The sequence below is a fragment of the Populus trichocarpa genome, chromosome 1, assembly GCF_000002775.5.
Source record: "Populus trichocarpa isolate Nisqually-1 chromosome 1, P.trichocarpa_v4.1, whole genome shotgun sequence".
In the NCBI taxonomy this organism is placed as follows: domain Eukaryota; kingdom Viridiplantae; phylum Streptophyta; class Magnoliopsida; order Malpighiales; family Salicaceae; genus Populus; species Populus trichocarpa.
In genome coordinates this window covers 14838659-14866014 of record NC_037285.2, presented here as the reverse complement: position 1 = coordinate 14866014, position 27356 = coordinate 14838659, and the positions used below count along the sequence as shown (strand labels likewise).

The following is a 27356-nucleotide window of genomic DNA, read 5'->3' as shown; positions in this document are numbered from 1 at the left end:
TTAAGGACAGTTAAAACGATCAATCCAAAAGTCAAAGATTCTCAAGCTGCCTTCTTTTACCAATAATTTGGCAAAGCTAATTATTTAATCCTCCTATTTTCATGAATTATATATTTAATCTTTATAAACTAAAAGAGAACTGCATATTTATTTTTTTATTGTTATTAATATAGGTATATGTACGTATCTCGATTAATTTTACAGATTTTAAAGTTAACGGTTATATAAGTTTTAAATGACTATGAGGTTTGTAGAACTCCAACAAGTCTGGACTAATTTAAATTAAAATTATATTATTGAGATGGCTTCAAGTTGCACTGTAGCAACCATTTACGACTCTGCCTATCTTTGTGTGGTTAACCATGTTTGATAACGTATGTTGAGGTCCAAGATCCTCAGGCCTATATAAACATCCTTTGCCAGTCCATGATCTTATCAGAACATCATCTTCATATCTTCAACAATATCAAGGCACAGATATGGCAGGAAATTCTCTGAAGTCTATTTTGGTGAGCCTCTTCATCTTCGCCATGGTACTATCTCCAATAATACCATCAGCTGAAGCCGGCCGTCTGAATCATCGAGGTATGTAGTCTAGTTGATTAAGCATAAACGTCCTCTCTCCGATTCATTTCTGTTTTTGAATTCATTACCAGCAGACTATTTTTGGTTTATTTTATGCATGTAGGCCTCGCTGGAACCTCCCGAACAATATGTCCAACTTGTGTCTGCTGCACACCTCCACCTCGAGGGTCCTGCTGCAACAAGTGCTGTGCTTCTCCTATTCAAACTCAGTCTGCAACTGGGTCTCCATGAAACTATATGTTCACGCTCCTCTTGCACTCGTGGATACAGTAATAGATTAGCATGAATAAAAATTCTCAGAGAAGAAGAAGAAGAAGTGCTGAATAAAAAGGAATAATATCTCTCTCGTTAATTTGTATTTTGTACTGCTTAAGATTTCATTTAATCCCAAATTAAGGAATGGTTGGCTTGTTAACTTGTGTTGGAAAGTCCTCTCCATGAACTTAACTTGTGAACCTCGCGCGCACTCCCATGTCGACGGAGCTAGGCTTCGAGTTAGAGACCCATAGCAGTAGCTCTTAAGAAATTATCTATTCATGAAAACATGGATCTTCAACTGTTTTATAGGGAAGTTATAAGGTCCAGTCCAGTGCCAGACACGGACATGGATCTGCAATGAGAGTTCATATTCCTTTCACTGCCATAACAAGTTGTCCAGGGAAGTTAGGTGCTCCGTGCTCCCCTGCGTTCAACACACAAGAAGTTTAGATTTCAACCAGCATGAAAACAGCTAAATTACAATCGAGATCCCATTTGACAAAAAAACTTCCTTATGGTTTTAATTTAAGCAATTAATTCCTTATATTCTGGTCCTTTATGCACCAAAGATCTTTACGTTTATAGTCAACCCAGTTTTTCGTTAACTTTTTTTATATATATATAAGAGGGGAGGCACATATCATCTTCATATAATTAGTTTCAATTATAGAAAAAAAAGAGAAAAACTGATTAGAAAATCAAAAAATGTTGTTAAGAATTCTTGCAAAATTTGTGTTTATTTATTTCTAGGAATTACTTTTTTGAATTTCTTTTCATCATAATTTTTCTCTTTATTTAAAAATGTTAATTTTTTTTTTTTGATATTTTTCATCAATTTATGCTGGATTTTTTTTTCATATTTTTTTATATGATTTTGCATTCGATTTTCAAAGACCAAATAAAAATATTAGGATAGAAATAATTAAGAACTTTAGTTTCTCATGAATTAATGCTGGATTTTTCTTAAGAAAAATCCAGCATTAATTCATGAGAAACTAACAAAAAGGAATATGATCATTTTTTTTTGTCTTTTTTAAATAAAGTAGAAGAATTTCCAACGTAAGTAAAGAACTTACGAAAAATATTCTATCTATAAATAAATAAAAATTTGGGAAAAAACCTTAACATAATATTTTTTTATTTTGTGATTTTTTCTAAAATTGGAATCAATAAGAAGTTGACACATGTCCCAAACCCTTAAAAAAAAATCAAAATTTAGATTAACCATAGATCGAAGGACTCTTGTTGAGTAACAGTGACATTAATCATAAGGATCTAATTATCTAAATTAAAACTACAAATGTATTTATACCAAAATCAATGCCACGTCGATAGAAGAGAAAACCAAACCAGAAGGATCTAATTAACCTTATGTGGTTAAGAAATTTGTTTTTAAGGTTAACATGAGTAGTTGTGCTCAATATTTCCCTTACTTTCTCTCCAAAATGGAGAGATTGATTTTTGGTGGCTTCATGGGAGAACTTTCCTTCCTCCCCCCTCATTCTCTTCCTTCCTCCCAAACAACGGAGACTAACTTTCCACCGTCATCTCCATTCCTCTCTAATTCCTTTGTCTCACTTTTCCACTCTCGAAACACAATGTTAAGGTTTCATCGAGCCAACGAGCTAGTTTTTACTCAAACAAAGAGGTTCTTAGCACCATGACTAAGAGCCTGTAGTTAAAACATTTGTGTTGTTCAAGCAACTTCCTCCAGATACCTTCCTTAAATCATTTTCAATGCTTCTTTCATCAATTATCACACTCCCAGAGAGAGAGAGAGAGAGAGAGAGAGAGAGTTTTATATTAATGTTGAGGGCACAATCAATTAGGTTTCCAAAAATGAAGTTACAGCTCACAAACATGAGTGGTGGGGATATATGATGATGAGCTTCGTTTTAGAGAAAAAAAATAAAAAAAAATAGTGAATTAGTGATAAATGTCTGGTTGTAGAACATCAAGGGAATTGAAGTAAACAGGTGATGTGCCTTTGCGTCTAAAATTATGACCATCTCCAGAGAGTTGTAGGCATGGGAAGGCTTTCTGAAATCGAGCGAACTAAAGACAAAAGGATGTATCCATAAAAGTGGTTCGGAGGGAATGGCAAGAACCCTTGTAAGTTGTAATTCTAAGAGACAATATTGTTATTTTAAAAAATTATTATTATTATTATTATTATTAATGAGATTCTATGCAAAACCCCCCATTAAATTAAAGTCTTTCAATTTTGAAGATGGACTGATGGGTTTGAAGATCACGCATGTTTTTGCAAAACAAATCATTAGTGAAAAATAATAACCTTTATGTTGGCTAATTTTTATTTAATTAAATAATAATAGAAATAAATAAATATATTGAATTGATTGAATAAAATAAAATAAAAAAATAATATATAAAACATATTAGAAATTTCATCTGAAAATAAATATTTTTTATTTTTTAAAAAATAGCTCATCTATACAAAAGGTTAAAAAAAATCATAAATGAATCAGAAAAAATCTTTTTAAAAATTAAACACATAACTAAAAAATTATCATTATTTAAAAAATATTCTCTAAATAAAATACAAAGAAAAAAAAGTTTTAATATAAATATAATTAAGTTTTTTTTAAAAAAACTTTAATTAAAATAAAAAATAAAAAAAAATTATGTGTTGCTAGCCTGGCAAGTAGGCCAGCCCACCTGGCCTATTAATTAAAAATATTTTATTTTAAATTAATTTTTTTATATTTTTAGATTATTTTAATATTTTAATATTAAAAATAATTTTTTAAAAATAAAAAAATATATTATTTTAAAATTTATTTTAAAAAAATAATCTATTATCACATTATAAAATACCATGGTAAATTGCATCATCGGCCCCTCTGTCAAAACACAAAATCTACCCCTCCCTCCCTCTCTCTCTCTAAACCAGAAAACTCTCTCTTTACTCTCAAGTGGAGGACAGACAGAACGTAAGAGAAACAAACCTTATTCAGAATCTCTAAAAGACAAAAAAAAAGAAGAAGAAGGAAGACACAATTTAAAGAAGCATCATGTCTTTAACGAGCGTGAAGATGACAGAGGAAGTCTGGTTAACATGTCTCACCCATGCGTTGTCTACCGAGACCGAAGAAATCCTTGGCCTCCTCCTCGGTGATATTGAGGTTTTTATTTTTATTTTTAGTTTGCATAATAATCAAGCTATACCTTTTCAATTCTTTATTTATTACATGTGTTTTTTGTTTGTATTTTTTATCGGTTGCGCTGTGTTCTTGGGTTATTCTTTGAAATTGTGTAATTTTTTAACTACTTGTTTAAATGGAAATGGAATTGAATTTGTTTTTTTTTAGTTCTGTGCTTTGATGGGGATTTTAGGAATCTGTTCAAATGTTTTGATTCCCATTTTCCAAAATTTGAGATTGTCAATTGTCTTGTATATTGTATTTCTTTTTGATTTTGTTCTTTCAATGGCAATGGGATTTATAAGGGTTGGTTTTTATGGATCATGAGCTGTAATTCTAGTTTTCCTTCCATTCTCTCTTTTTCTCATTATATACATTTCTCAAATTCAGCCATTGCTGCTTTTTTGCATAAAAACTTGTCAAGTCCTTTTTTTTATGCATATACAATTATTTTTTGATAAATTCTAATATTTTGTTCTCTATCTGCAATTTTATTGAACTGGACTGTAGAAAAGTTCCTTCTTTAATATAATCATCGACTCTATATCGTCTTTCTCCCTTTGAATTGTTACTAAATGTGTTTTGTTTATTTGTCAGTGGGAAACCTGTTTTTTAAACTGTAGCTAATTTTTCCAAAACTTCTCAGTAATGCTGTTGAAAAAGTCTTGTTTTTGTGTGTTTTGCTTGTGTTTTGTTTAATTTTTAAATTTTTAATGGATTCTTCTTTTTCAAATCATATCCTTTTTTTATTTTGGATGAAAAATGTTTGGATTAGTCTCTACTTAATACCTTTCATTTTGAACATTTTTACTAGGTGTTCTGTGAATGTGTTACATGGAAAACGGAATTGTGGCACTTCAGGGTCAGTTGAATAGACTGAAAGTTGGGATTGACGCAATTTATTTTTGGAGTTTTAAACCTCCTTTTCCTATATTAATGTCATTATACTCATTCTGGAACGACCATGTCTGTTACTTATGCTCTTTCTTTCGTCTTGTGATTTGACATTTGCTTTAGAGCCCAAGGCCACTGACTAGGATTCTACTTTTATTTCAAGGATCTGGAAAGTGTGCTGTGTCTATGCTTGGTTCTTTGTAAATGTTTGCTCATTTTTATGTGTTTGTGCACATGTACATCGTATTGCTTATATTTTTGTGTATGGTTGTTTGGTTTTGATGTTGGAATATCAGTATGCGAAAGATGGCAATGTTACTGCATTAATATGGGGAGCCTCACCTCAGTCAAGATCTGATAGGAGAAAGGACCGGGTAGAGACAAAACCAGAACAGTTGGCTGCAGCATCAGCTCAAGCTGAGATATCCTTTACTGTTCTTGTGTGATAATTCTATCTGTTTTGAATGACTTAATATTTACCTGAAAATTTATATTTTCCATAATAGGAAAACTTCATGCTGTTGATAAATGAAACTAGCTAACTTCCAATAATATTTCCACTATTGCTTATAAATTTATGACTTCATTGCTTTATAAATTTAGACTTTTCATATTTTACAAAGTAATTTCTGATTGTTCTTTTTTGTGACCTCACAAGTCACTAGTGAATTTTTACTAAAAGGTCTACTTGATGAGTCACAGGAAATGAAATCCACTCCATAAACAAAATTCTGTGCATTATCATGCCTTTTATTTTTCCTATTTGTCTTGTTTTTTTTTCCAGTGGGATGGGTTTCTGTAGATTCTTCACAGATTGTCATTTCATTGACATGATAGTCGCAAACTTAAATTTTGGCATTAATAGAGATTCTTTAAAGCCATGTAGTTCATGCATTTGCATTCTTGAGTCATGACTTTCCGACAGAGATTTGGATAGCAATGACCTTTAGGGTCACTACTGCAAATTGACATTTAGATCTGCTTTTGCTTCATTACTGCTGATGATTGAAAGGGGTAGTCTAGCTTGCATGATGCATATGCATGGGGATGTTGAAGATTTTTGGTAATGTTGTATAGTTAACTTTATAGCACAGAATGACTGCATCAACAGGACGAACAACAAGAGTGATAGGGTGGTATCATTCACACCCGCATATTACTGTACTTCCTTCTCATGTTGGTATGTTTCAAAGTCCACAAAGTTGGATGAAAACCATGAAGAGCATTTAATATTGTTTACACACACACACATCAATTCTAATTTTTTTGCATGCTTGATCTCTTTTGTGGACAAACACAAAATCTTATGTTATCTAAAAGTGTCATTTAATTTATTAGAACAGCCTTTTGTTTTGAGGATTATTTACACAAACCTAAATTTGTAATTTTTTTACTCAAATACATCTCTCACATAACATTGGCTGTTCTTATTAATGTTTTTTATTCTTAATTTTCTACTGCACGCCATGCTGTTTTCTCATGAAGCACACTTTATTCTTTATTTAATTCTCATCAACTAAAACATTGCAATAATACAATTTCCCAATTTTTTGTTGACTAGTTGATACACGTTTTATACTTGTTACAAATGGTCACTGGAAATTAACTCACTCTTGTCCCTTACCCTGTGCAGATGTGAGGACCCAGGCAATGTACCAACTTCTAGATCCTGGGTTTATCGGCCTGATATTTTCCTGTTTTAATGAGGATGTCAATAAGGTCTGCATTAGATGTATGCTACGTAGGTAGTCTTTTGAAAACTTTTGTAGCCTGGCTGAAACATATCTTAATCTGAATTATTTCAGGTTGGAAGAATCCAAGTCATTGCTTTCCAGTCCTCAGATGGGAAACAGAATAACATGTTAAGACCTGTTTCTGCATTGCCTGTAAATAAAAGTTCAATAATAGAGCTTGATTCATCTTCCTCAGATATTGCAAGTCTGGAGGGCCCTGAACTGGACACTGCTGATTCAAGAGCTGCAGGATCCAGTAAGGTACGACCTTTGTTTCTTGAAATTGAGTCTGGCCATGTTAATTGGTGAAAAAATAAAAAAGTTCACAAAAATAATGGATGATGTAGATGTTTCATGATTTTACCTATATGCTCTATCAGTGTTCTGTTAAACATTGGATAAAAGGCATTGCACATGGGCAGCATTATTATACTGATTGTGATTTTCCAAGTTCTCACAATTTCATCATCATTCTCTCTACTACCAAGACTATGGAAATTTCCTCTTGCCGGACACCTCCAGACATGTTTCTGGTGACCCTGGTGCTCTGTAACTTGGTTATTTCCATTTTTAGATTGCTACTATGCCCTTTTATGCTGTCTCAGATCACACTTTATGTGGAGTCTGGCTAATATGCAGTTTATCATCATATTAAAGTTCTTTTCAAATATTTTTAGTTTTTCTACTCCAGGTTGCTAAATAATTGCATGTAAAGCTGCAATGCTGTATAAATACAGCTAGGTTGGGCTCATATGCAATAGCATGAAGACCATTTATAACAGTTTTTTTTTTTTTTTTAAGATCCAGCCTAGATACTCTTCTTTTCCAAGCATTACATATACTGTAGCATCTCAAGGGGCTGCTGCACGTCACCATATAAATTCATAGAGAAATAGGAAAGAGAGGAAACAGCAAGTCAGGCCTGCTGTAGATAAAGGGGGTCATTGTGAGATGTGACAAACTGCTTCTGACTCTTATATTTGCCTATTAATGAAAATTTGGTGCTTTCTGATTAGCATTAGAAGTTTGAAAATCTCTTGAACAGCATAAACAGGCTTGTTATTTATAAGAAAAAAGATGGAAATGGAAGTGTCTGCTTTGTAGAGCAGTTGTTCTGGGGGGAAAACAACAAGAGAAGAAGATAAAAGTTGTATTCGATGTATTCTTTTGTTGCAAAATTCTTAATTTGATAAAAAAAAAATATTGGTATAGTGGGCATTTATTGTTTGTTAAGTGTATCTGGTTGCTGGCTGGGTTGCAATAGATTGTGTGATTTCTTTCTCTGTGCCAAAAAAGTGTTCATTAACACAAGGTTTTCTTGTCTTTGTGCTTTAAATCTTTGAATTATATGATACAGATTAATTTTTCTTTTTCATATTTATGCTCCAGAGGTCCTGATCTTTCAATGCTACTACTATTTTCACTTGGTGATCTCCATTGCTGAACCCCCTTGCCCCTTAAATCAAAAGAAAAATTGTTATACTTCACAGTTACTTTTCTAAATCTGTGAATATACTATTGACTAGGGTGGGGCAAGATCTTTGGGTCTTGGGGATTTCTTTGCTAATGCTGATGCCAACTATGTTGGGAGAGAAAGAATTGGAGGAAACTACTATAGCAGCAATTCAGGTGATAAGATAACTGATATAGACCCCATGGACATGTCAGAGAGTATGCAGGAAGCTATGCACCGCTCAAATTTGGACATGAGGTATACTTGAGTGTGTTCTTTGTCAGTTGGTTCTCTTACACCCTTTCTTCTAATTGTTTCAAGTTTTTATCTGTTATTGTTGCAAAAACAGCAACCGGCTGATGTTGTTCAAGTGGCATCAGTTCTCTTATAATGTGTGTTAGTTTGAGAAGGTTTCTCTTTTCCATTTTGTTCATGGTTGAAGTTATTATCTGGTATCATTTGGTAGTGGTATTTTATATTCACAAATTAACAATGTCCTGTCATTTTGCAAGTTAGCATAAGGCAATCCTCAATTGCAAATTCTAAAATTGCTTCTATATGTGGATAGTGGTGCGGAGTATTCCAGAAGAGAAATTCCTCTTCATGTTTTGCCCACATGCTCTCTGCTGAAGCTTGATTCACCTCTAATGTCATTTGGTGATTTGCAACGTGTGTTGTATGAAGAGGAGCGTGGAGCATACAACCAAGCCATCTTGCAGAATATGAGGTAATCATGATGGTGTAGAAACTTATTGTTTACCTTCTCTTTTTCATGTTTGTACGGTTACTTTGACCATTTATTCTCTTCTGATGTGCTGCATTTTATTAGGAATGGAAAAGTACATCCCTTGACTTTCATTCACCACACAGCAACATATCAGGCTTCCATGTGCAAATTGATTGAATACTGGTTAGGAACAATCAAACTTCCCTTCTAATCAACTTTTTGTTGTCACTCTTTTTCCTTTTAGAACTTTTGTTTATATTATTTTCTATTGATATTTCTTTTACTTGAAACATGCAGTCTAAGTCCTGCCATAAATGCTCTCCAGGGCCGCTTGAGAGAGAATGATATTCGGGTATATAATTAAATAAAATGCATGCATTTGATTGGCAATCCGAAAGTCTTATGATTATCTCCTGGAGAAAAAAAAAGGGGGGCTTATGATTGTTATAGCAAGTCTTTTCAATTTCAAAGGACTATTTTTTTCGTCCAGCGGTAAAGTCTTGGGCAGCAACTATGGTTGCAGGTTGAGGCCTCAGACTCCTTTATCAAACAATGTTGAAAGATAGTAATGTTTCTAGAGATCCTGCTTTGGTTGGACAGTAACTGATGATGGCATTTATAATGGAATTTGTATAGATTCGACATTCTGTTTTAGTTTGACCAGTGTTGGATTTTAGAGCTTTTTTTCTTTGGAGGCCAAAATTCCAAGTTTTCCAAGTTGCAATCTCTGTGTTCCAACTGGTGTATCTTGTCATGTAGCTGCTTCTCTCTGATATATCTGCAAATGATTTGCATGTCACACCTTTGATTCCTTCAATCCCTTTCTCCCTCCCTTCTAACATTCGGTGCCATACAGCATCTTTGTGTTGATCCACTTAATTACATCATCCCTTTTATTCCAAGTTACATGTATCTACACTAAACTGCCTTTATGAAACAGTTAGCAACACTTGCTGATGAAGCCAAGATGTTGGAGATGGAAACCGCTAAAGGGAGTGAGTTACAGATCTCCCCGTCAAGTTCCAGATCTCCCCGTCAAGTTCCATCTCCTGGACTACGAGGAAGTGCTTTGTCTGGTCAGAGGGACTTTCATGGTTCATCAGAATCTCTTAGTTCGAGGACTGTTGCCAGCCCTGGCAGCCGAAGCAGAACAAGCTCCTCATAGAGCTCAGAACTAAACCGCTTTTTAATGCATTTTGTAAGTGTGACTTTTGGATGTTAAATATGCTGTCTTTGTTTTCGTGTTTGCAATTTGTAATAGATAGATGATGCAAATGCAGTTAAAATTATGAACTCCTGTGCTCCTTTGGCCTTCAAACCTGTATTCAATAGGACATACATTAATTAAGAAATGGAGAAACTAATGTGTAATTTTATAGTTTAAGCAATTTCTTGGATGATTAAGTAAGAGCACTACCTCCCATGCTATGTCTACTACTTTCACCGACCAGCAGACCTAGTGAAACAGCCGGAAAATATAATATAGAATTTGACTTGGCATGCTTAATTTCCCCGGATAACCAGATGATTTATTTTAATTTGTTTTTTATAGATTTTTTTTTTTTTTGGTGTCATAGCAATATATTATATTGATGCTTGATTTTATTAAAAAAAAAAAATTGGTTTTAATGGTTGCATAAAAAATAAAAAAGATTTTGGGAGCTAATTTGACCATGAGGGAAGAATACAAGGTTATTTTAACAAATATTGAAGACGTGCCTCCCTTTCTAAATTATTATGCCAAAATCATTTAAAATTTCTGATAGAAACATGTCGGCAAGTTACTCATCAAGGATTGTTGTTCCATTGGCAATTCAAATATCAATGAAATTGTCGATAATATTTTGATGGATTATTTTTCATCAGCAAATTTATCAAAAATTAATTTTTGATGGAACTTCTAATGATAAATTGTATTGAAAATACCCAAATTTTTGTAATTTTTTGATGAAATAAAAATGAAATTGCTGATGAAAATATAAACGAAATGGACTCGTCTATCTATAATTTTATTAATATTTTTACTCTATTTATTTTATAGTTGTTTTAATCCCTTGGTAATCTACAAGTGTTTTCAAGATAATAATTACTCACATTAAACCTAAAAAAAATGAAATTATTGAAATAATGAACAAATTTTTTTTTAAAAAAAAAACATAAAACATACAACAAATATAAATATAATGTATTTAAAAAGCATCAATAAATATCTTAAGCAATGAAACTATCACCTCAATGGTGTCTCTTGCCTTTATCTGAAGGCTACCAATCCACAGCATATGTATCTGAAAAGCATTGCTAGCTATCCATTATAGAGATACAAAAGGGAAATTGAAAGGAACAAATTTATCTGAAAAAAGAAATCAGAACATGTCTTCAATGTTGAACAGTGACCTGTGCATTTTCCAGGAGATGCATCTCATAATCAAGGAAAAAATGTTAGTCAATGCCAAAAGCCATTTTTTTCTTTTCTGTCATAAGTTTGATCCAAGAGGGAGGTGTTCGGGACTGTGGTAGCGGTTGTTTTTCAAAGTGTTTTTTACTCGGAAATAAATCAAAATAATATTTTTTTATTTTAAAAAAATTAATTTTGACATCATCACATCAAAACGATTTAAAAACATCAAAAAAAATTAATCTGAAATTAAAAAAAAATTTAATTTTTTGCAAAAAAGTTTTTGAAACGCAAAAATAAACAGTTTTTAATATCTTGTATTAGAAATAAAAGCACTTCCAAGTCTACATAATCAAGTCATTTGCAAGTGTGATTTAGCATATAAACAGTTTTTTTTGGTTGATTGTTATTGCTTATGATTTTTAGTAGATTAAGAATCCATGAAAAAAACATGTTAATAGAAAAGGAAGGAATTATACTAGAGTTTTTTTTTTTTTTTTACATAAGAGTTGAAGTAATTACTTTTCATAAAAGAAATAATTTTTTTTTGTATAACTAAATAAATAAATTTTAAAGAGCTCTCTACATGATGTGATCATATATCTTGATATTCATCTTTGTCTCAATTTATCAGCTCAATCTTTAGTCAGGATCATGAATTTTTTAACATATGTTGGAATATATAATTCTTAATTTATTAATGTGTGCATCATCTGTTTTTGCTTTTTTTTTCTTTGTGGTGTCAAACACGTTACCAATACCTGCATTTTCTTTTTTTTGTGTTGACGAAAAAAATTAAGTCCAACCCACAACATACGCAAACAAGTGACTAGTTTGTTATGAATTTTTTTTTTTATAGTGTGATGTAGTATGGTCTACCTTTTGGTCCAATCAAATATTTAAAAATATTTGATTAATCAACATGCAACACATATTTGCATGGGTCCCATTGAAAACTCTCTCTTAAAACCTTGGTTAAAAAAACATTACATTTTATAGTTTTTCTTAAACTTAGTTTTTTTTTTTAAATACAACCACAAAAGCTAGCACAATGCAAACACACACTACCTAATACCTCTATAGTATCGTACCTTTTACACATGAAACCCAAAAAGAAAAGAAAAAAGTGTCGGAATTCTTATTAAGTGATGCTAAAAATAAGTTAAATGATGCTAGATCTTAGTCACTACAAGAAAATTGATTTACACTAACAGAAAATTCCATTAATGCAAAAGTTGTATTTCTTTCAGTATAAAAATCATTTATGGATAGGTGTCATCGACTAGTGTCTTGTTGGGGATTTTAGATTTATCGGTAATTCAATCGGTGATTAAATATCGATAAATAGATTGACAGAATATTCATGTTGGTGATGAAAATTGGTGTCAATCATTTTTTGTCATCCTATCCATCTATAAATATTATGACAACTCACTGACGAAGGTCCTCTCTATATTTGGCATGCAAGCCGGTGCTATATTGATCCTACACAAAAAAAATAAAAACAAATCAAAGATGTTGACAAAAAAACATTAGTCTAAAAAATATACAACATGTCTCAAAGTTTACTTACAATAAATGCCTCAGCTCAACTATCCATGAACTGCTGCATCATTTTCTAATTATCCTCCCTCTATATATATATATATATATATATATATATATATATATATTTCCATATATAATTCCATCGAAGTTGGCTCGCGCTCAAGCTATGTAGCCTGCAAAATAAATCATTAGTTAAACGTTTAAAAAAATAATCACTAGGAAACAACCCATCAATATGCTTGCTAATGAAACCATGAGTCTCATTGTTTTTGTTTAAAAACCTACTTCGTGACCGCCTCCTAAAACCCTCTGGTGTCAAGAACTTTAGATTTCTCTCCTAATTACTTTTGGTGATGTGGGGAGGTCTAAAATTATTTCACGCCTCAAATTCATTTGACTCGACTCTTCTCTTAGCATAGGTATATGCGTCATATGAGAAACTGCACATCCTAGTCTAGAAGTTCATTAAACTACAAATATTATAATGATAAAAAAAGATTACAATTTTACAAAAAAAAAAATATAAAACTCACAAGTTCAAACTTACCTAGTTATGCAGTGATTCTTCTAGACTCGCTTAGCAAACCTAAAGTTTGTAGCATTCCACCAAATTTCTTTCTTATAATCATTTGAATAAAATAATTAGCTTCTAAATTTAAAAAATATATATATTAACTAAAAGTATTGATTATATGTGTGCGGACCTTAAACTTCTCATACCAATCCCCAACCACAAGTATCCATTATTGATGATCTCTAAGCTAGCTTAATTGAAACAAAGGCATATCCATTGATGCTTTCATTGTCGATGTTATCATTCACGCAAATTCTATATTTGTGAACCTGGGAATTAATTAAATAACTTCAAACTATATAAAAACTTAACATTAATTTAATATTATCTTTGAGGAAAATATTTTCCTTACATGTTTAAATTCGGCTTTCATTCTGCTATTACTTTTTTAGAATAAGGATCTTTAGCAAATTGGTTGTCAGATCTACAACCCGTAATTGACGAGCTTGCATCATTAACATGTTCATCAGGTGTCTTGTTATGATCAACACCAAAATACACTGCAGGCTTAGGAACATTATTTCTTGAAGAAGCATAACTGCTATATTTTGATCTTAAACCTTTTCTCGACATCTAAATAATATAACTAAATAATTAGGCATGTTCAACTAAATTCTTAATCTATATTTTATGGGTTTTTGTTTTAGTGCGTCTATCTATTTTTAATAAGGTTTTGGCAGCACCTTCCCTATACGAGACCATACCCACTTAATTGTCTAGTATATTGACCCATTTTCAAACTTCTTAAAATTAACTACGAACCATTTAATTTACATGAAACAATATTATTAAATTTTAAAACTTTATTAGTACATAACCAAACATAATATCATAGCAAGTAACAATCCCAATTAATATTCATATAAAATTATGGCATCCTTTTATTTTCTCTTTATAGCCATTAATTTACCAATTATAAAGCTAATTGTTCTTGTCTTGTTTTATGTCCCCATTTATTTATTTTCTTATTAGCAACACTCTTTAAACCTTTAATTTTCATACTTTTTCCTTTTATATTTCAATATCATAGCTTTCAACCTCATTCGAACACCTTCCGACATATCCAACATACCAACATACATCAAACTATAATTTCATTCTTATCCATTTATATTGAAATATTAACAATAATTTAAGCATATTTTACGTTACCCCACACACACACACCTTTCACCTTTTTATTTAGTCAACCTTTTTTAAATTCAATCCTCATCACCCCACATTTAATCCAAACCCTTGTACCAAATCCAACATATCCAATACCATATAATCCAATAATTTTCACCCTCAAATACTTAATCAAATTTAATACATTTAATAATTTTTAGGAAAGTATTCACAATTTATTTTCTGCATGTTTTTCTTTTCATTCCAAAAAACAACGCACAATAAATTAAAAAACTTGAAAAAAAACCAATGAATCTAAGAAAAAAACATGAAACCATCAAGATCAAACCTTAAGTGGTGTAGAGATAAATAGAATGTTGGCCACTGATAAAAGAGAAAGACAGAGGTGAGAGAGAGAGAGAGGAAAACAAGGAATTTTAGGTTAGGGATTGTCTGGACATATCTAGGTTTAAATTTACCAATAAAAAATTCTATTAATGGGTCTATGGGTCTATCAGTGATTTACCATGTTAGCACATCACCGATAAACTCACCAATATAATTTTTGAAATCCATTAGTGAGTCCATTGATCATTTCAAGAATTTCTAAAAAATCTTGAAAACCCCCCAAACTTACCGATGATTTTTCATTCATCGGTATTTCCATCGATTAGTCTAAATTCATTAATTATTTCCTAAACTCTTCGTAATTCTCCGACTATTTTAGAGTCCATCGGTGAGTCTATTGTGAGCATAAATTTCACCAATAGATTTTACGTTGTCAGTCACTCCATTGATCGATTCTAATTTCATGCATTTCTTGCCAAAATTTATGTAATTCTCCAACCATTTAATGTATGTCAATGAGTTCATCGGTAATTTACCATTATTTTAAATCGCTAACGGATTCACCAACGAATATTTAATTAATTATATTTTTTATTTATGTTTGTGATTCTATCGGTGAAGTTAAAAAATATTTTCTTATATATTGATTATAATTCTTATCCAACCTAATTAAACAGCAGCAACAATAACATTCATAACTTATTCAACAACTTATTCATTAAGACCACAACCACAACAATAAATGCTTGATAAATATATTAAAAAAAATATAATGCATTATAAAACGACATCAAATATCTTAATTACACAATGACATTTTACATTTAAAATCAATTCAAAACATTTTTAATTTGAATCCTCCTCATCTTTATTTTCATCATCATCATCATGTCCATCATCATCTTTTTTGTTGAATTGAAGTTGTTTGATCTTTTCATCTTTATCCATTTATATATGTTCATTGGTACTCAATATATCATTTAACTCGTTAACATCAACATGAACATAAGTATTCTTAGTGACATAAAAATTTGAATTTTCTTATGACTTGGCAGATGGAGCAACTCGATACGAATTAACTAACTCATCAAGTTAAAATACATCTTCTCCCCAAGTTACTTCATCATTACCTTCTTTAACAACTTAGACATGACTCCTAGTTTGGTTTTCATAACGGATAACTAATCGACTGTATTATGATCCTTTCTAAATGAAGGAGTATATATATAATACATTTGTTGGTATTGTTTGGAAAATACAAAAACATCGTTGATATTGATAACTCTACCTCTTTTATCAATTTTGACCAAACCACTGTGAAGATCTACTTTAATTTCTCTATCGGTATCATACCAATAGCATTTGACTAAAAATATTGTATTTTGTGCCATATGTTATTGCAATTAAATCACATCTTCTAACTTTCCATAATAATCAAATTCAAACTCATTGAAAGTTGATCCATTAATATAAACTTCATTATTATAGGTATTCATACCCCCTCCATACTCTTTAATATATATAAAAATATTCATTAATAAAATACCCGTTATAATACTAAACTTTTCTTTTAGAATCCAAGGATAGTAATTTCAAACTTTCAGCATTGCCTCTCATATTGTATACCTGGTTAAAGATAATAACCATTAACAATAAATAAATAAAAAGTTAAGTAAATATATTCTTTTTAGATTTATAAATTATTACATACTTGTGTTTTAAATCACATGACCAATTGTTCATCTTTCAATTGGAAAACTTAAGCTTTAGTAAGTTATGAATTTTAGAATAACAAAAATTGATAATATTGCCTATAAAAAAGTTACTGAGAATTTAGACTAAATGAGAATACATGAGAAAATGACATAAAACTTTAAAATCATGCTATTAACTTACTAAACAAAAGGTCTCAGTTTATTAGTTAAATAGAACGTTATTATATACTTGTCTAAATTCAATGTTTGTCAAATATCTTCTCGAAACTGTATTCTTTGACAATGATCGTTCAAAATGAGAAAATATTGATAAATTCTTACTAGAAGGCACTTAACCACCACTATCATATCTTAGAACATGGTTGATTCTTGTTCTCATGTAAGGCTCAAAATAATATGAGATAAATAGTGAAATCTCTTTAACTAAATAAGTCTTGCATAGCAAAACCTCGATATACACCTTATTTTTAACCTTTTTTTAAGTTGAACAAATATTTGTATGAAAGTAAATATAGATTGAATGACTGAATGTTTATAAGAACACATTAGACACTTAGGATGCATGTAATCCCTAACCTCTCAAATGGATACACATCTATTTGTACTACATATGCCCTCCAATTCTTACTTCATATGCTAAATGTATAGGTAGATGCTTCATTGAGTCAAAGAATAAGGGAGGGAAGATCATTTCAAGTTTGTAGATTGTCTTAATGATGTTCATTTCAAGCTACTTAATATGTTGGGAACGTAACTTATTCGAGCAAACATTTCTAAAAAAGTGATAAATCTTTGTGAATGGATCACATATCTTTCTTTACAATAATTTTCTATAAGCAATTGGAATAAGTGTTTGCATAAACACATAACAATCATGACTTTTCATTCCATACAATTTTCATTCATTTAAATTCATCAATCTAGATATATTTGAGGCATATTCATCAAGAAATCATTTTAAGTCATTAATATATAAGAAATTATTCTCTCTTTTTTTTCTCTAAGATATAGGTGATTTTGGGCTTTGTAACATGTACCCCATCATTAAACAATTCCATATTCTAACGGTTATAAAACAAAGTTATATCTAATTTAGCTTTTATATTGTCATTTGTTTTTCCTTTTACATTTATGACCATGTTAAAAATGTTTTTAAATATATTCTTTTTAATATGCATGATATCCAAATTATGGCAAATGAGATTAGTCTTTTAATAAGAAAGTTGTAATATCCCCATATCCGAGATAAAGCAACGATCTCAAAATGTAACATCCTCATATCCGGGATAAAGTAACGATCTCATGTTAAATGATAAACAGAGTGATTAAAATTATATTATACACACACACACACACATATGTACATGGTGTTCAAATTAAAATTTATCAAAATTTTCACTAAAATTTCGACAGAGTCTACCCTATATCGGAAGGTCCCAAGTTATCGACATACGACCTGTTTACACTTCTAATATCCCGCATCTCCTAACTCAATTCAACACAATCATCATGGGTCTCAATCCCACAAACATCATCATTCATGTCAACCACAATATTTATGATATACATTGAACAACAATTATCATTATGGATGGATAAAAGATATAAACATGCATACATGGAATGTGGTTATACAAACTACAGAATTAAATTCATCTATTTAAGTTTAAACATCAATTATACAAATTAAGTTATATAAAAGTTGTAATATTACAAAATACAAGGGTATACTCCCTAGAACCTAGATTACAAAAAGTGAACATAAGTTAGGATCTACTCCTGTCGTGCATGCGATGGTCCTGAAACAAAATACATATTATTGAAACATGAATATCACAATAATATAGTAATACAAATATCCAACCATTTAAAAAGACAAACATGTATTCATATTTTATTCATTTCTCCTTTCTGGTTTTCATTGGAAACTCTTTCTCCTTCAACTACTAAAATTTTTTTCCTCTTCCATTATCAACCTCCATTCAAGATTTCATAAGATCAACCATGATTATTTTCGCTTAACACATTACCGATACCAATTTTACTGGTATCATCATCACCCCGTAGGAGTCGATGCAAGGTGATCCCCTTACCCGGAATCCTAATATACACTAAATGTATGTTAGTCAATACACGTTGATCCCCTTACCCGAGATCCTAACATACACTAAATGTATGCTAGTCAATACACGTTGATCACGTTACCCGGAATCCTAACATACACTAAATGTATGCTAGTCAATACATGGCGATCCCCTTACTCGGGATCCTAACATGCACTAAATATATGCTAGTCCACGCCTCATATCACACTTCTCATATTTTCTTTGTCAGCTATAATTTCATCACTTGGCAATTTACACAACATCCTTTCACCTTGAATACTATTCAAAATATCGATATCATTACGCAAAATTTCCTCATTTCCCATAATATCCAACATTTGGTAATCCACATATCATATCAATAACATATTAAATCATGGAATTTAACTAGAAAGTATAGGTGCGGATCACCTACCTGCAGTAGAAGCTATATTTGTGCTCCCTTGATGCTGCTGTTGCACCACATTGGTGGTCCCTCCTGCAATCACATGCTCATCTCATAAATTTTCTTCATTCAAGGATATGTTTTATAATAATCATATCAATCGCTAATAGCTCTTTCTTTCTTTCAATCATTTCTTTCTTTATATTTTATGTTTTTCTCATTACACCCATTAATGTTGTCATTCTTTATTCAACCATAGCTATCATTTCTTTCTTTATATTTGAACTGTTACGGTTTAAACCTCAAACTGTTACTGTCCAACTGTTATTGTCTAGACCTTGGACTGTTACTGTCCAACCGTTATTGTCTTGACATTGAACGGTTACTGTCTTGAACTGTTATTGTCTAGACATTGAACTGTTAGTGTCTAGGTATTGAACTGTTACTGTCTTGAACCCTTAGTGTCTAGGTATTGAACTGTTACTGTCTTGAACCATTACTGTCTAGACATTGAACTGTTATTGTTTTCAAGTGTTACTGTCTATAGAGGATGTATTCCGACCTCTGCTTTGTTTTTTAACTATATCTGGAGTTCTAGGACTCTGTTTCAAGTAAGGTTGGTCGCGTGGGAAAGCTAAGACATGGGGCTACAAGTCTCTTAATTGAAGAAGAACCCAATTATGCCCCTAAAACAGTCAAAATTTCTCATCAACAAATCAAACATATTGCCCTATAGGGTCTGTCATAACCCAGTCTCGGTTGATAACCCGTAACTGGAGTTCTACAGCTAAATTGAGTAAGACAAATTTCCTTAGTTAGCTAACATCCAAAACTATAATTTCTATGAAGAAACCTAGTCCTAATTCCCTTATCCTTCTATCCGAAATCTTATCGAAAGTCAGGAGACGAGTCTGTCCAGACTCGTCACCCCCTTCCCTTCACGCATAACTTTCACAAACTATATTTTCTGGGTAAATTATCATGGTTTCACGTCCCCGATCACATACCACACATGAGTTAACTTAAGTTTAACAACAATTACTTTTTCCCCAATTCAAGTCTAAGAACCATGATCTATAATTCAACATCAAGACATCAATTCATTATCAAATTTGAAATGAATTATACGATCATGTTTAGAACACCTTACCCGGTATGAATTAAGGTTTTGATCTTCAACCAGTTGAAGATTTTCAACTCTCTCCTTTCTTTTCTAATGACAGTCGGCCCTCCTTCTCCTCTTCTTGTTCAATTTTCTTGTTAATTCCTTGCCCACAAATGTTTATTCCATCTATAAACCCTTACTCTTGGATGGGTTCTTGAAATTTTGGTGTTTCTTTCTTGATTTTTCAAGAATGGATACAAAACTCCCTCTTTTCTTTCCTTATGGTTGTTACAGATTTTTGGTGAGGGGAGGAGTATTTATACTCTATAATTTCTCTTACTTGCACTTAGGCCCCATTTTCTTTAAGTGTATTTTTTTTCTTCAATTAAATCCAACCCTCAACATTACCAGGTTTATTTATAATGTCTTGAATTATTTCACCCGCAAATTTATATTCAAAAATTTCTGAATTCCTGTTTTTATTTAACCATATGCATGAATTTCTTCACTTTTATTTCTCATGTAGTTAGTTTGCAATTTAAGCAACCTTTATTTTTTCTCGGGGTTTACATAAGCTCTCAAAAAATTCTATGTTTTACCTAATTATAGGTCACACCAAAACCAAAAAACTTTTGTGTACCAGATTGAAAACCAAATATAATATCTTCAAACTACATCATACAATTTTTCACTTGACAGTATAAGTGGTGCAATATCCTTTTCAGCTTTACCTTCTAAAAATTTATTTATGTTATTTCTATATTGATGATGACTTGGCAAGGACTTGCAATGAAAATAAATAAATAAATAAAAGATCTTTACCACCATTCATTAAGGTGAAGGCATATTGTTTTCTATATAGTATAGACGTGCTAATTTTCAAATGTGCTTCATCTAGAAATTATTCGATGTATAGAAAAATTATTTATAGTCCACATCAAAGTTGTCCTCATTTGAAAATTTTATTTATTTGAGATATCACACATCAAAACCCTAAATGACCATAAGTAATTCAACTCATCAATCAATGGTTGAAGGCAAACATCAATATTTCTACCTGAACTACAAGGACCATGTATAATCATAGATAAGAACATGAATTCCAACGTCAATATCCCAAAGGAAAGTTTAAACTATTAGTATGATTGACCGACAAGAATAGAGCGCAGAAAATGACTCAAATAGATTAAACTCATAGGTACACAAACTAAGATGTATGTTTCGTGGTTCCATTAAAAACTAAAAAAGTACCTTATTAAACTACTTCCAAGCTTCATCATTAGAAGGGTGGACTATGACTTCATCCACCGTATCATGTGTATGATGTCATGTCATATGCTTGATTGTCATCGAAGACATAAATAACCTAGAAATGATTAGAAAGTATCTTAATATATGATAGGTGTATTTCCTTTACTAGTATTGGGTTTATACCAAGCACGCCTACAGGTTTTATACTCCAATAAATATGCATCTTCACCGTCATACAATATGCAAAAGTTTGGGCATATATCATTTTCTTTTTAATCCTAAACCAAGTGGTTTCATCATGGATTTTGTAGCATAGAAATGTTTTTTAACTTTTTTCCATTTTGGTAAAATGTTTTTCACCCATTCAATGATGTTGTCATAATGGGTCTTACTCAACCCATATTCTGACTTGACGGTAAAAACTCTTGTAATGGCTGACAAATTACTATAGTTTGTGCACCCATCCCATAATGATTCATCAAAATCTTTAAAAAGTTCAAAACACCTAACTGCATCTATATTTGATCCTTCATCTACACGTGAACTTTCACCTGAATAACCATAATTTATTTTTATTGTATCTATCATCATACTCCTATAACGACTACAATTATCATCTACAACTTCATTTATATTTCTAAAAGTAGATGTTGAGCCAACAATCCTTTCTAACATGGTCTTATAAGGAATATAGGGTTCTTCGTATGCAAACCAACACAAGTATTTCTCTACAAACCCTTTTCTTAAAAGATGCATCATCAAAACATCTAATTGATGAAACTTTTTAGTTTTACACTTCACATATAGACATCTAATTCTGCCTCCACTAATATTTTTTAGATTTGAAAGTGTGAAATTAATAAAACCCTTAACGTTTTTACAATAATCTTCTATAAAAAACCTTTGGGGTGAATCTCAATACATCCAAGAACAATCATCCATTACTTAGAAAAACTATATAGAATATTAATGACAACATTTATTAATAATGTAACCATCAAATCAAAAATTAACTTTGGTAATTAAAAATAAATTCCCAACTAATAACCAATTATTATTTGTACAAATTCAAAGTTACGTTAAAATGTGAACTAAATAAATCAAATTAACAAGTAATAGGTACCCCGACTAATAATCTATCATTTATTCAATTCAAACTTATTTAATCTAAACTCATACCATTTAATTGTTATCAATTCCATAAAAAATTAATTTTCCTAAAATTTTAAACTTAACAATAAAATTGATAAAATGTGATTAATTCTATTAAATAACCCATCATTTATTCTAATATAACATACCAAAATCACAAAATAAAAGTCAATTTCATCAAATTACAAGCAAATTTAAATTTTCTCAAATTCCAAACAAACCCTAACATACAAATCATACTTGAATATAACAAAATTGTATATGAAAAGGATGTAAAATACATAAATATACAAGCAAACTACAAATACTATATAAAAATATCAATAAATTAACCTAAAATATAAATTGGTAGGCTTGTGTACTTGGTGTAAGGAATATTTAGAAAAGAAATCAACAAGACAGTGATGTTAACACTACTAAGTGTTTGAGGGGTGAAATTTGTGAGGATGGGGCTTAGATTTGTGGCAAAATAGAGGGAGGGGATGTTGTTTTTTATAGTGAAAGAAGAAGAAAAAGAAAGAGGGATGGGGCTACTATAGGTTATAACACTTTTATATTTGCCAATAGAATTTTCAACGGACACTAGCTATGCAATACTTCCCTCAGTAATTAAGTAGAAAAATAATGATGTTTTATTTTATTGATGGAATCATTGACATATTTCTTTCCTTTTTAATTATTTTTATTCTAATGGAAATTCCATCATTAATTACCGACATAAAACTTTCAGTCAGTAATTTTGTTAGAATTTACCAATAGATATTTTTCATCACTATTTGAAAATGATCGATGAAAAACCTTTCATCAGTATTTCCGCTGCTATTTGATAATTTTCTAGCAAGGAGAGTTGAATTTTTTAGTTATATAAATGAGTGCATCCCTACTTATATAATAAAAAAAAAATAAGCAAATATCTTCCTAATGAAATAAATTGAGCGAAGATTAACTAAATTAAAATCCTGTAAATTAAACTAATTGAAGTAAAAGTGGTACATTCTTCTTTTCTTTTTTTGTCCTACCAAAACACACGCGCACGTAACGACACAAAAGAAAGAGAAAGAAAGGAAGGAGAGTTTAGCCACGCTGGGAGTGACAGGGAAAGAAAAAGCAGAATATTATTATCAAGGAAAGGAAAGAGTTGGTCGTGGTCATGCATGGGTGTGATTCCCAAGGAAGAGAATCGAATCAGCACCACTTCCCATTGCTCTTGTTGGCTCTTCTTTACAGTTTGCCCCTCTTCTCCCCTTTACCATTCTCCAAGAGAATGGAGGACAGATAGCCTAAGCATTTTGATACGAGTACTCCCATGTATGTTGTTTTTGAGATGGTAATAAAGAGATTAAAGGGAGTGGAATAGCAGCCGCAGAAAAGGAAAAACAAAAAAAAGAAAACAAAAGCAAAAGGTGGTCAAAATGAAATCTCTCCTCGATAACTTGTATTATTCCATCATTTACAGCCTTCAACTATCTTTATTGAAACTCACCAGTTGCTTTCTCTTTTTCTCAATTGTTTTTTTACACTAATGGAGTTTTTTACATGTATGTTTACAGCTTGTATTTATGGTTAATTAGGTCCGAATTAACTAATGAGATGATAATATTTACTAAAATGAAAAAAGAAAAGAGCGACAGAGATCAGAGATCAGAGGGAGAGGGAGTTATAGCAATAGAAAATAGTGGGAAATTAATCATATATAGCTGCCTTCTAGTTATATATATATATATATAGCACTAATTCAAATTCAAAGGAAAACTAAAGCATGAAAAGGGAATATTCAAATTCGTAAAAGCAACAACAATTTACCAATTGGCATTCACCCCCCAAAAAATTTGTTGATTCTCAAAGTGATGTTGATAGAGACATGACTCACCATGGGAATATTTGAGATAAGAAGTGGGCCTCCTCAAGTTTATAATACCAAGAGTACTTATTACATGTCTACCAAGGTATGCTCATTAATTAGGATTCCTTAAGAAGAAAGTACTGTGCGTTCTTGATTCATTTTTGGTTTCATTTTTGGTCGTTCGAGAATATCTCCATACTAGCCAATTCATTTGGGAATACACACTTTGAAAACATGCTAGTGAGTTGAGGGTCCCGGATGCCGTGGTCAAAGGGGCCTTTCTAGGGTTCGTGGTTCACTTGATTAACTGGATTTTTGGATTAGGGCTGTTGTGCTTATAGGCTGACAATAACTTCTGTTTGCTTTATGTGGGATCCAGAATTTCTAAACTTACATGGACTGAATGTGACCATCCAAAGCTCAACTCCGTTCAACTTAGTTGATCAGTTTGACTGGTGACAAATCTAGCTAGTGATATGTGCATGGAATTTCATGATTCGATATGCAAATTCCCCACTAGACATACATGCGACTGTCTCCTGAGGGATTTATTGGAAAAAAGCATACAAGCAATCATGACAGTACGTACTCCTAGGCATGCATGCATCTCACAGCAATAATCATATTGGTTTGCTTGTCTTCAACTTTGACAACTAAAGTTAATCAATCTTCCTCAATTAAACAAGAAAATGATCTTATTTTATTATTTTCTGGTTCATATATCTGTATATGCACAGTAGTTTGGAGGGCTAATGTTTAAAAATTTTAACCCAGTGTTTATTGATCGATAGTCAATGAAACTCTTAAGATAAAAGGGGCCGGGCTACATTAATTACCTCTTGATGAAAAGTGAATGGATATAAACCAGATGGGAATGGAAAAAAAAATCAAGGAGATCAGAATTAATGGCGTACGAGCTAGCAACAAATTATGTGTTGATAATGTATATGTAACTTTTGAAAGGAGAAGGATTATAGTTAAACCATGATGAGTTTGTCTATTTGTGCATGTACTTCTCAAATTTCACGTCAGAAACCCTAAAAGAAAGCAATATCTAGTCGGACAAAGTACATGTTCAAACTTACAGCAGGAGGAGAAAAAACCAATCCAGTCTTTGGAATCGTGGCTGGAATTTTCCCTTTATCTCTTTTTCCAACTTTAGGTTTTTGTTTTTTTCCATTTATCAAAGTTTTTGCAACACGAAAAAGTACGTAACACTACTAACACACCCATCTATTTGTTCCCCCCGTTTTTTTTCCTGTGGTCTAAGCATGTATATAATCACACCATATCACACATTTTCTCATCACCATTTCCCTTTCATCTTCTAGCTAGCATAGCTTCTCTCAGAGGTTTTTGAAACCCCTTTTGCCATTCTTCTCTCACTTAGTATACTTAGTCTTCTCTAATCAATTCATAAGGTTTGTAACTCTCACCCTAATTTCCATATTTAATCTTCTAGCTAGATAGCAGCTGAACCTTGTACTCTTAATGCAATTTTTTTTTTTAATATAGCTAGAAAGCTCTAATAGTAATCAGTAACAGCTTATTATTGCCAACTTTCCACTAAACATTTCTCGCCTTAATCTTATCTTAATGCAGCAAATATGAACAGGCCAGGAGACTGGAACTGCAGGTCATGCCAACACCTCAATTTCCAGAGGCGTGACTCTTGCCAACGTTGTGGGGACCCCAGGTCCGCAGGTGATTTTGGGGGTTTCGGTGGGCGGGGTGGCTCATCACTTGGGTTCACCGGGTCGGATGTTCGTCCCGGTGATTGGTACTGCACTGCCGGAAACTGCGGGGCCCACAACTTTGCTAGCCGTTCTAGTTGCTTCAAATGTGGAGTGTACAAGGAAATGGACTCCGCCGGGGGCTTCGATTCTGATTTTGCTCGAACTAGAGGGTTTGGTGGGAGCACTGGAGGTGGCAATCGATCTGGATGGAAATCCGGAGACTGGATTTGCACTAGGTACGTATAGCATTATCTTTTCTCATACCTCCCTGCACATGATCATAAATTAATTAACGGTAAATCTTGCCTTAATTAAGAAGAAGCAAAGAAACATCTGCGGCTAATTCAACCTCGTTAAAGAAAGACATTATGAATCAGACGTCAAGCTTTATGTAGAACGAATCTGGATGGTTAATGTTTTATATTTGGATTCAATTCATGGGACAGGTGGGGATGCAACGAACATAACTTTGCTAGCAGAATGGAGTGCTTCAAGTGCAATGCCCCAAGAGATCTTAGCAACAGAACTTCATACTAGATACAATTTCTCCATTTCCTGGTACGAAATACATCTATGGTTAGCTTAATTTCAAGATTAGATTAATTGTGTTTACTCTGCTTTCTTACAGTTAATATATGGTATGCTTTTTTACTTGCTGCAGGGACTGCACCAGCCAAGAACAAAGACAACATGATTAAAAAATATATATCACTACTTTTCATTTTCTTCTTGATTTCTTTTTGTATTAGCTAGCTAGGGTCTTGAGGCGAGACATGGTTTAAGAACCATGTTTACTGCTTTGAGCTATATATAACCCTTGGCATTTTGTCAGGCTTCCTGTAGGAAGTATATCGTTGTCTTTGTGGGCTTTTGATCTATTATATTCATTATTGTAACCAAGGGAGCAAAAAGAAGAGGAAAAATCTACTGCCAATTTCCCTTTTGTTTTAGAGACTACTTTCTTTATTGTATTGTGCATGGTTTTCTTAAAAGAAGATGATTCTCCTACATATATTATTTTCTATTATCTGGAATGATTTGACATTAACGTCGCTGATCTCCCCCCACCCCCTGTATGTATGTATGTATGTATGTATGTATTGAAGCTGGCTGGTTTCATGAAACGGTCCGAAATATGATTTGCAAGCTTATAGTTAGGGAGCTCTTGAAACGGAAACAGATACAATAAAATACGAAAGAAAGAAAGCACTAATTCTTAACATTCACCCGTCCAATCTTAATCATTCATGCTCTTTTTATTTTTAATATTTTTAAATA

At 31.9% G+C, this 27356-nt stretch overlaps 2 protein-coding genes and 1 long non-coding RNA gene across 3 annotated transcripts; all 3 read left to right on the top strand.

Moving 5' to 3' along the window:
* Positions 1-329: 329 nt before the first annotated feature.
* LOC112326235 (uncharacterized) lies at positions 330-1000 on the top strand. Its single transcript, XR_002979876.2, has 2 exons — positions 330-585; positions 689-1000. It is a non-coding gene; the product is annotated as an uncharacterized LOC112326235 (long non-coding RNA).
* A 2706-nt stretch (positions 1001-3706) lies between these two features.
* On the top strand, positions 3707-10198 carry LOC7490962 (uncharacterized). The gene is made up of 10 exons (XM_052449465.1): positions 3707-3989; positions 5198-5324; positions 5995-6081; positions 6535-6620; positions 6707-6895; positions 8161-8345; positions 8656-8814; positions 8917-8997; positions 9112-9166; positions 9755-10198. Exons 1-10 carry the CDS (start codon positions 3879-3881, stop codon positions 9977-9979), a joined length of 1305 nt encoding a protein of 434 aa, XP_052305425.1. The 5' UTR covers positions 3707-3878; the 3' UTR covers positions 9980-10198.
* A 15397-nt stretch (positions 10199-25595) lies between these two features.
* On the top strand, positions 25596-27090 carry LOC7490961 (uncharacterized). The gene is made up of 4 exons (XM_002299570.4): positions 25596-25763; positions 25945-26314; positions 26525-26636; positions 26740-27090. The coding sequence occupies exons 2-3, from the start codon at positions 25950-25952 to the stop codon at positions 26613-26615; spliced, it is 456 nt and encodes a 151-aa protein (XP_002299606.2). The 5' UTR covers positions 25596-25763; positions 25945-25949; the 3' UTR covers positions 26616-26636; positions 26740-27090.
* Positions 27091-27356: the final 266 nt, after the last annotated feature.